The sequence below is a fragment of the Periophthalmus magnuspinnatus genome, chromosome 18 (assembly GCF_009829125.3).
Source record: "Periophthalmus magnuspinnatus isolate fPerMag1 chromosome 18, fPerMag1.2.pri, whole genome shotgun sequence".
NCBI lineage: Eukaryota > Metazoa > Chordata > Actinopteri > Gobiiformes > Gobiidae > Periophthalmus > Periophthalmus magnuspinnatus.
The window spans coordinates 16676755-16687553 of record NC_047143.1 but is presented as its reverse complement, the minus strand read 5'-3'; the positions used below and the strand labels follow the sequence as shown (position 1 = coordinate 16687553).

Genomic DNA, 10799 nt, shown 5'->3' with positions numbered 1-10799 from the left:
TTCTCTTACTCGCAGATGTAATTTTGAGGACTTTTAACCATCCATCCATCCATTTTCTTCCCCTTATCCGGGGCCGGGTCTCGGGGGCAGCAGTCTAAGCAGGGACTCCCAAACTTCCCTCACCCCAGACACGTCCTCCAGCTCCTCCGGTGGGATCCCAAGGTGTTCCCAGGCCAGCTGAGAGACATAGTCCCTCCAGCGTGTCCTGGGTCTTCCCCGGGGCCTCCTCCCGGTGGGACATGCCCAGAACACCTCCCTAGGGAGGCGTCCAGGAGGCATCCTGAGCAGATGCCCGAGCCACCTCAACTGGTCCCTCTCAACGTGTAGGAGTAGCGGCTCTACTCCGAGCTCCTCCCATGTGACTGAGCTCCTCACCCTATCCCTAAGGGTGCGCCCAGCCACTCTGCGGAGGAAACCCATTTCGGCCGCTTGTATCCGCGATCTTGTCCTTTCGGTCATTAGCCAGAGCTCATGACCATAGGTGAGGGTAGATTGACCGGCAATCGAGAGCTTGGCCTTCCGGCTCAGCTCCTTCTTCACCACAACGGACCGATACAGTGACCGCATCATTGCAGACGCTGCACCGATCCGCCTGTCAATCTCACGCTCCATCCTTCCCTCACTCGTGAACAAGACCCCAAGATACTTGAACTCCCCCACTTGGGGCAGAGACTCACCACCCACCCAGGGCAAACCACCTTTTTCCGGTCGAGAACCATGGCCTCGGATTTGGAGGAGCTGATTCTCATCCCAGCCGCTTCACACTCGGCTGCAAACCGCCCCAGTGCCTGCTGCAGGTCCTGGCTCGATGAAGCCATCAGGACAACATCATTCGCAAATAGCAGAGATGAAATCCTGTGGTTCCCGAACCAGACCCCCTCCGGCCCCTGGCTGCGCCTAGAAATTCTGTCCATAAATATAACCATTTAACCATTCAAGATAGAAATATTTATAAACTATATTTATAAATACCTTTGGACCACTTTTGGACGTCAAAAGTTGGATACTTTTTGCATGACTATTTACATTGTAGATTCTCACTGGAAGCATCAAAACCATATGAACACATATGGGAAAAAAAAAAAGAAAAAACATAAACTCAAAATACATTTTAGTTTTTAATAAATTGCCACCCTTTGATTTACTCACTACTCTGGACACTTGGCATTCCCTGACCCTGACAACACACAGCTGTCTTTACAGATGAAATCATTTCAGGCAACTTTGTCATGAAACACACTGTCCTTGAGAGAAGGTCAAGCGGTTGTAGCGCTGTCAACAAAGCAAGGGACGCTTACTTTGAGGAATATATATATTTTTAGTTTATTTCACTTTTTTCTTTGCTACATAATTCCATATATATATGTGATGTCTTCAGTATGTATATAAATAAAGTATTTAGGAAGTGGTGAACAAAGAAAAAATACATTAAATGAGAAAGTGTGCCTAAACTTTTGACTGGTATCATTTTTTCAGTTTTTTAAACACCATAAAAACAGTAAATATACAATAAACACTGAAATAAAGCTAAAGTAGAACATAGTTTGGACACTGCACATGCTGATCTTTCCACTTCCTGCCATTGACCTATTGCATGACTTTCAAGCATAACCAAGTTTCCACTTGGTAGCAAAGTGAAACCTGTACTACATTCTTATCAATACCACTAAAAGAGATTTTTGTATAGCTGCCGTCATGACTAGTTACAAATAATTCCTTCAATGAAATTAAAGATAAAAATGGCAGACAGGTTTACTGAAATATATTTCCATGCATATAATATTCATATACAAAAGACATGGTACATAGTTAAAGTGCGGTAGAGAGAAGATACAATTCTTAGCCACTTTTCTTGGCTTCTGTGTGTTCGAAGTAGTCAAATGATTCATACACCGGGACTTGGCACTGGAATGAAACACAAAGATAGGCTTTTAGAATGACCGCATTTGGAGTAGTAGGGCTTGGTCCATAAAGGTTATCAAGTGAATATGTGGAGGTAAATAATAGGTAAATTACTATTAATCAGTCATATCGGTCATAAAGGAGGCTGTTTAAAAGGTTATCCAATAGCCTACTATTGAATTAGAAAATCTATACAAGATATAATGGTGCAGTTACATAATGGACTTGTTCTAATATGCCTGGACTGTATGTAATATTTTCATACTGTATTTATTCATATATCTTTGGCTGTATCAAATTGAAATCTCCCTAAATGTTGATGTCATGTGTGAAAAGAAAGTATTATAGATATAAATATTAAGTTATTACAGGCCTATGCATAATTTTGTGCCACGCATTAAAAGGTTTAATTTCAAATCTTGAGTCTGTATGTAGAGGAGTTGTTCAAGACCATATCTGAAAACAGTTATTAAACTTTATGAAAGTTTCAACTTCGTTAGGCCATAATCAAATGTTTTTTTTTTCCTACATGCAAAAATCATATGGTTTAAGAATAAATCAATATTTATTTCTATATATTATTCGACTGCAGCCACTTTCTCCAGTTAAACTCAAACAAAACTGAAGTTATTGTCTTTGGTCCACAGAAACAAAGAGAAAGTGTCAACAGTCACCTCCAGTCTCTCTCTAAAACCTTCAAATAAGGCTAGAAATGTAGGGGTAATAGTGGACCAGAACTTTGACATCAGATCTGCAGCTTTTTATCGTCTAAAAAATGTTGCAAAAAAAAGGTCTAATCCGGACTTGGAGAGACTTATCCAATGTGTTTGTCTCTAGGAGGTTAGAATACCGTAATAGGCTGCTCACTGGCCTCTCGAAACAAGCAGTAAGACAGCTGCAGTACTTCCAGAATGCTACTGCTCAGGTTCTGAGTAGAACCAGGAAGTACGAGGACATTGTCCTGTGGTCAGGTCTCTACACTGGTAAACATGGGGAATTAGTGTTTCAGTTCTATGCAGCTAAAAGTTCCTGGATTGTCTTGAAGAAAGTTTTTGAATTTCATCCTTCCACAACTTTACATATCCTTAAATTAAATTAAATGAGGAGCATGTTAACGCTGAGGCTAGCTGTTTGCCAAACAGACAGATGTGTTGGTTTTCCTAACCAAAACTAAAAGTAAAACCATGTAATATCTGTGGAGCCATTGCAAAATTCCCCATGTAGCTAACAATATTAAATTTTACCATCATATATCTTAAATAAGCTATATGAAACTATAAAGAGTCTGCACTGATATACAATTACTCAAAATTAATATTCTGAATACACATTTTTGGAGCATGCATTTTGTCACTTTCCAACACTGTTTATAAATCATAATATGAAGAAATTGCCTATCTTAAAGAACATAAGGATACACTGAAACTTACCCACTGAGAGGAGTCTCTAGAACCAGTGCTGTGCTTATCCATCTCTTGTGTTTCTGAGTCAAAATGCGGGACCTCGTAGATCACTCTGACTGCTTGGACTGTAACATAAAGGAGAATAATTGACATATAATAAGTTGATGAAAAAGTTATTAAAGTTGAAATTCAGTTTTAGAATAATGGTTCTCAAACTTTTCAGAATACTGTCATATCCAAACGATGTCAACGACAGCACTATGCCAGATACTACAAATCTTATGTTATGTTTTAAGTCTGTATGCATTCAAAAACTATTTGTAATCTCAGAATACTCTAGCACTACAACATTGTTTAGTTGTTGTAGGCCTACTTGCAACAGTGTAAAATACTGATATGAAATTATATGCAAGTTTTACACTGGATGCCCATTCTTATCCACCGCATGCTGTGATATAAGCAGGCAAACTGTGATCTGTTTTGACCAATGGCATAGTGACAATATTAAATGGTTATAGCCTAGAGGAGAAGGTTAAACAACAGTTATTTTTGTTGTGTTATATTTTAAAGTATCAAATACAAAGTGATGTCCGGTCATGTACCTTGTCTTCTCCGCAGATAACAGACCGCAGCAAGGAGAATTGGTGCTACCACAGCCAGGCCAATTATAATGGAGAATGGCAGTGAAGTATTATTACCTGGATCTAGACAAAAAAAAGACAATGAGATGCATTGACTTCCTGATGTTTTGTTTTGTTTTGTTTTTTTGTTTGTTTACTGTTTACTTTACTGACTTACGGGCTCCATTGTTCTTTGTTGTCGCATTTATAGATACCACCTTGATGTCTGTTCCATTTCCCGATCCAGTCAATAAATGGGGTATCTCCACTGTTACATCGCAAAAATATGTGCCTTTGTGATCTTCTGTGATATTTGTAATCGTTAAATAGGAACAAGATACATCGCTCAGCTTCTCATTTTTAACTTGATTATTTGCCTTCCAGATAACTCTTGTGCTTTCATGCTTGACTATCCAGCAGCAGGAGATGTTAGCTGTACCTCCTTCTTCAACTGTGACATTTCCACTTTGGATCACAACCAACTGTGAAGAAACACCTATGGACAGAAAGATGAACAAATTAAAGGGGCATTATGTAAGTTTTTAGGTGGAGGGTCTGAAACATTCTGGTTCAGGTATACTAAACATGAGGGAAATTAAAGCTCTGCATTTGACTCATCCTTCAGTGTCGCTGGGGCAACCTGTCAGGACCAGTGGCAGCCACAGTACCACACTATGTGACCCATCTCCAGATCTTAAGCTAGTCTTGGTCAGGATTACCTTAGTTGGAGGATATGACCTATTGTGCATGCTTTGGGTTGATGTGGGAAACCAGTCCAGACACAAGGAGAACATGCATCATCAAAACAATAATGTATTTTCTTAGTGACTGTTCAAACAGTGGACAATTGATTCTGCAGTTTCTGTCAGATTTAAAGATGAATTAGTTAAAAATAGCATGGTTACTCAGTTGTCTTTGTATCACATTTAAATTGCTATTGATATGAACTCTTATAAACTCTATTGATTATAAAGTTTTGGGGTATTTTGTGTTGGCATTATGTTTGCCATATTTAAAAATAACTAACTAGAAAAAGACAAAACTAGAGCAAAGAGACAAAAGCAGTAGTAAAACTGTAAATAATACAAAGCACACGGTCAAGATAGCTACCAGTACCCGATTGGTAATGGCACATTCATTTGTCAATATACTGTTAACTTTCATTTCAATTTAACATCATCATATTTTTATAAGTTTATCAAATTTGCAGCTTTTTTTTTATAGGATGAAAACATACATGTTGGCTTCCAATGTATTTAATATTGGCACATTACTAATATTCAGTATTTTTGACACAATATACATTCATTGCCATTGCAAAGTTCAACAGTGCCATATATTTTATTGTTCACTTACTCCAAGACGAAAGTGCGCACAGGGAGAAGAGTTGCAGGCTGCTGAGTAGAAGCTTCATGTTTCTGCTCTGATCTGGTGTCTCTGTTGCATCTCGTCACAGCTGTATCCTCTAGCCCTCCCACCACACCAGCACAGGCAGCGCTCAATCAGCCACTGACATTGAACCCTCTTGTACTGTTCTGATGAGAAGTGTGCAACCGCAAAAGTCTTATCCTTCCTGTTAAGTGCTCAAAAGGACAGTAATGCGATGGAAGTATTCAGTGCCGTTCTCACGGTAAAAGATTGCAAAAGTATATTGTTAAATGATTGTGACATTTTCTGAAGACACAATATGGATGATGGTGACTATGTAAAGGCATTTAGCTATGGAGATCAAACAGCAATTGGTCTGTATGGTTCTACATAAAAACATCAAATGTATATTTGGTTACACAGGATGTCCTCCTCAGTGCTTCTGAAGTGTACATCATTTTACAAAAATAATTTGCGTCTATTCAAAGCTTTACCTTCACAAATCTGTATCTCAACTTTGAAGTTAGCAGCTATGAGTTTTAGTCTAATTTACACTGCTTCTCTCCTCTGGCCACCAGCAGAGGCCTATAGTCATTGACAGATGTGTAATTTTGAACGAAGGCTGAATTACTTTTACACTTACACTATATCACAGGCTTAAAACATGAAAAACATCCTTAGTTAATTTAAGTGTTAGTTAGTTTGTGGAGTCCAATCTTGTTCCTCACTTACCTAACACATTGCTACAAGCATTCTAATTCTGAATCACAGTGAAGTTAGGGATGCTTTTCACAAGACCAGAGTGGAGTTTGGGAGTCATGCCACTGCTAACTACTAGCATGCTAACATCAGACCAGTGTTTCTTCTTATGATGATGCCTTCCAACCACAGGGTCTGGGGGTTTACATGCAAAGACTATAGGGGCGCACGTCTTGGCTCGTTCAACGTTTCTGTGCCATGTTTCAAGCTCTTGAAGTGTCTTGAGTTAAGATTTTTACATACAAAAAAAAGTAAAAATGCATATATTAAAATAAATACTACAACGAGATTTAATGCCATACAACATTCCAGGCAATGGAAAAACATCTTCACACAGATGTTTGTTATTCTGATATCTGTTGCATATGTCTCGCACTTTAATAACTTCTAGTTGGCACTATGTATTGAAAATTTTGCACACTTGTACATTGTCTTTTGTATTGCACTTTTTATATGTGAATTTTTTTTTTTTTTTTTTTATGTTTGTGACACCAAGGACTACAGATGGAAATTAGCATTTTGCTAAATCTGATGCAGCCATCTTTTTAATGTATCTGCACACTGTCCTTCAAATAAATAAATAAATAAATAAATAAATAAATGAGCAGATGGCCTACTCTCCATGAGGAAAGTTACAAGTCCACCTTTAAAATAGTATACAATTACAATGAGTCATGATTCTTAATGCTTTATTGAAGTATCACATACATTTTACATGCGTACCATAATAGGCCTTCTTAACATTGTACATTTTGAAGTTCAAAATCATCTTGTAGTCTTGTTTGGGGTGCTGGTTTATCCTCCTGTCAAAAAGCACAAATTGAACTTTAAATAAAGGTGTAGCATTAATGGTATGGATGTGGTTCTCATCGCACCGGTTTTCCCTTCTCCTCTAGAGTCTTGTAGAAATACAGAGATAAAACCATTAAAGAACACCTCAATGCTTGAGCAAATATGACGTGAGAGTAACAGCATGAAAGACAATTACCAGGGTAGTAAATCTTTACTATTGCTTCCATCAGCCAAAACAAACAGGAGCCACATTATGGGCAAGTCATGCCTACACTATAGTGGCCCATCCCTAACACACAATGCAAGCTATCCCACACCTGCTTGTGTAAATATGATGTTAATACAACAACAGAGTGGACTATACATGCAAGGTAAGGTAAAGTACCCTTTTATTGTCCCCTTAAGGAGATTTGTCCTCTTGGATTTTTATGGTATGCATGTGAGTCAAACAAATGTATATAAAAACAATATATTTTCAATATTTCTAGCTAAACACTTTTACAATTCAAATTCAGGTTTAAAGGAACTGTGTGTAGCCTGCACTATACTGTTTTTAAAAAGGTTCTACAAGCACATCTGAGCCAGGGATATTTTTTTAATTAAGAATAAATGACCATATATATATGATATGAATCATGTTTACCTCATATTGGGGGACACAGAAAGGTGAATTTTTAATTAAATAAAAATCAGAATCTTACATATAGTATTTTTTTGTCTGTGTAATCCCTCAGTCGTCCATAGCAAAAGATGAAGCTTAAATCTGTCAACTGGAACAAATCATTGTAGGAGTGCATTGTAGGAGTGAAGACAATTCGCTGCTCATTCAAGTCATATTTTCAGTTCTGGCTTTATCCAAGCCACTTTTTCAGTGTCCACCAATTCAGCTGGTGGACACTGCCTTGTCTCCAGTTTCAGCCTTAACGACCCTATTCAACCTTCAACCTGTAATTGTCGTAACCAGCGGGGCGTAAGGACCAGAGTAGCGAGACTCAAAGTTTTATAATGTCTTTAATCACAATAAGTGTTCATCAAAAACAAAGTTCATAGAAATGTCCATATAGATCAGAGTTCATAGGTCCAACGTAGCTGGGGAGCGTGGGTGCAGGTGCGTGAGCGTAGGGAGACACAGTGCACGGCAGTGGGGATACAGGACATACCAGGACGGAGGTGCGGGTGCTGGGGTAGTCCGGAGCAGGTTCTGGGACGGAGATCTAGAGCAGGACAAAAGGATTCCAGTGAGACACTGAGGACGAGCATAAACCAAAAGTGCAAAGCCAAAAGTATAGTCACGTGAAACACGCGGACGTTCCGGCGCCGAGTGACTCGTCCGAACCCCTCTTATCCACGGCCGGTGGCGTTGATTGCGCTGATGGGGAGCAGGTGCGCGTGGGAGGAGTCCGGATTCCGCCCCGCTCCGGAGACAGACAGGTGAGGGAGGGGGGAAGACGAGGACACGAGGAGAGCAGAGCAGGGACCGTGACAGTACCCCCCCCCTAAGGGACACCTCCCGGTGGACCCCCAGGTTTATCCGGGTGGGCGCGGTGAAAGTCCCTCACCAGATTCGGGTCCAAGATGCGGGCCCTGGGCACCCATGAACGCTCCTCAGGTCCGTAGCCCTCCCAGTCCACTAGGTACTGGAGCCCTCTACCCCTCCGGCGGACATCGATGAGCCGCCGGACGGAGAAGGCTGGGTGACCATCGACAAGTAGGGCGGGAGGAGGGGGACCGGAAGGAGGGCAAAGGTCGCTGGTACGGACCGGCTTGATCTGTGAGACATGGAATGTTGGATGAATGCGGAGCGAGGGGGGAAGTTGCAGTCGTACTGCAGAGTCATTGATGACCCTGTCAATCTTGAACGGGCCCAGGAATCGGGGGGAGAGTTTGCGTGAGTCCGTCTTGAGCGGAATGTTTCTTGAGGACAGCCAAACCGACTGCCCGGGTGCATAGTTGGGAGCTGGAATGCGCCGGCGGTCAGCCATCATCTTAGTGCGGGCCCCCGCCTTGAGGAGCGCCGCCCGAGTCCTCCGCCAGGCCCGACGACAGCGCTGCAGGTGGTGGTGGACGGAAGGCACCGCCAGATCCCTCTCCTCGGAAGGGAAGAGTGGAGGTTGGTACCCCAACGAGGCCTGGAATGGGGAGACTCCAGTAGCTGAGCTCACCAGGGAGTTGTGAGAGTACTCTATCCACGGAAGATAGGTGCTCCAAGCGGCCGGATTGGCGGAGACCACGCATCTGAGAGCCCTCTCCAGGTCCTGGTTGGTGCGTTCGGTCTGTCCGTTTGACTCCGGATGGAATCCCGAGGTGAGGCTCACCGAGGCCCCCAACCCCTCGCAGAAGGCGCGCCAGACCTGGGAGGTAAACTGGGGTCCCCGGTCGGAAACAATGTCAGTAGGGATGCCGTGCAGGCGGAACACATGATTGGTGAGCTGATCAGCCGTCTCCTTAGCAGTAGGAAGCTTGGACAGGGCGACGAAGTGGGCTGCCTTGGAAAAACGGTCAACAATGGTTAAAATGACTGTTACCATGGGATGGAGGTAAGCCCGTCACGAAATCCACGGCTACATGGGACCATGGTCGCCTCGGGACCGGGAGTGGGTGCAGCAATCCCGACGGCGGGGAGTGAGACGACTTCCCCCGGGCACACACTTCGCACGCCGAGACATAGGCCCTAGTGTCTTTGTCCATGGTGGGCCACCAGAAGTGTCGTTTGAGTAACGACAGGGTGCGGGAGGCTCCGGGGTGGCAAGCAAATCGGGATCCGTGAGTCCACTGCAAAACCTGGGAGCGAACAGAGTCAGGGACAAATAGTGTGCCGGGGGGCGCGTTACCTGGAGCTGGGTCATCGCGCTGGGCCTCCCGTACCAAGTCCTCAATCTCCCAGCGGAGAGCGGCAACCACACGGGACGAGGGGAGGATGGTCTCCGGAGCAGCACTGGTCTCCTCCTGAGCGAACTGGCGGGAGAGGGCATCCGGCTTCACATTACGAGTCCCCGGCCGGTAAGTAAGAACAAAGTTAAAGCGGCTAAAAAACAGGGACCAGCGAGCCTGGCGAGAGTTAAGGCGTTTGGCAGACTGAATATATGAGAGGTTCTTGTGGTCTGTCCATACCAGAAATGGTAGTTTGGCCCCCTCCAGCCAGTGCCGCCACTCCTCCAGAGCCAGCTTGACGGCGAGCAGCTCGCGGTCCCCCACATCGTAATTCGCCTCCGCTGGGGACAGCCGCCGGGAGAAGAAGGCGCAGGGGAACAGTCGGTCGTGGGGGTCGAATCTCTGGGAGAGGACCGCCCCGACACCTGTGTCGGAGGCATCCACCTCCACTATAAACTGTCGAGAGGGGTCAGGTTGATGCAAGATGGGAGCGGAAGTAAACAAAGTCTTAAGTCTATCAAAGGCGACCTGGGCCTCCCGAGACCAGGTGAACGTCTGAGCGGGGGATGTGAGTCTCGTGAGAGGGGCAATAACTCTGCTAAAATCCCTAATAAACCTCCTGTAAAAGTTGGCAAACCCAATAAACCTCTGGAGCTGCTTCCGATTCGTAGGGACTGGCCAGTCCCTAACGGCCTTGACCTTATCCGGATCCGCCTTCACCTGGCCCCGCCCTATAATGAACCCCAGAAAGCTAACCTGATTGGCGTGAAACTCGCATTTTTCTGCTTTAACAAAAAGTCTATTTTCTAACAGGCGCTGAAGCACTTGGCGGACATGTTGTCTGTGCTCCTGCAGGGACCTGGAAAAAATCAAAATGTCATCCAAATAAACAAACACAAATTGATGCAGAAAATCACGAAGAACATCGTTAATAAGAGCCTGAAACACAGCTGGGGCATTAGTGAGTCCAAAGGGCATGACTAAGTATTCAAAATGTCCAATAGGAGTCTTAAAGGCCGTTTTCCATTCATCCCCCTCCCTCACCCGTACCAAATGATAAGCATTACGTAAGTCCAACTTAGAG

General features: G+C 43.4%; 1 protein-coding gene across 1 annotated transcript; it reads right to left on the bottom strand.

Moving 5' to 3' along the window:
• Positions 1–1389: 1389 nt before the first annotated feature.
• LOC117386472 (uncharacterized) lies at positions 1390–5413 on the bottom strand. The gene is made up of 5 exons (XM_033983832.2): positions 5282–5413; positions 4104–4421; positions 3908–4009; positions 3333–3430; positions 1390–1905 (listed from the first exon to the last, which is right to left on the bottom strand). Exons 1-5 carry the CDS (start codon positions 5337–5339, stop codon positions 1840–1842), a joined length of 642 nt encoding a protein of 213 aa, XP_033839723.1. The 5' UTR covers positions 5340–5413; the 3' UTR covers positions 1390–1839.
• Between the last annotated feature and the right edge of the window lie 5386 nt (positions 5414–10799).

Coding starts and splice junctions, on each gene's coding strand:
- LOC117386472 (XM_033983832.2), bottom strand. CDS start 5,339: ATGAAGCTTCTACTCAGCAGCCTGCAACTCTTCTCCCTGTGCGCACTT. Junction 4,010..4,103: donor AACAAAGAACAATGGAGCCC/GTAAGTCAGTAA, acceptor TTTTTTGTCTAG/ATCCAGGTAATAATACTTCA. Junction 3,431..3,907: donor TTATCTGCGGAGAAGACAAG/GTACATGACCGG, acceptor TTTATGTTACAG/TCCAAGCAGTCAGAGTGATC.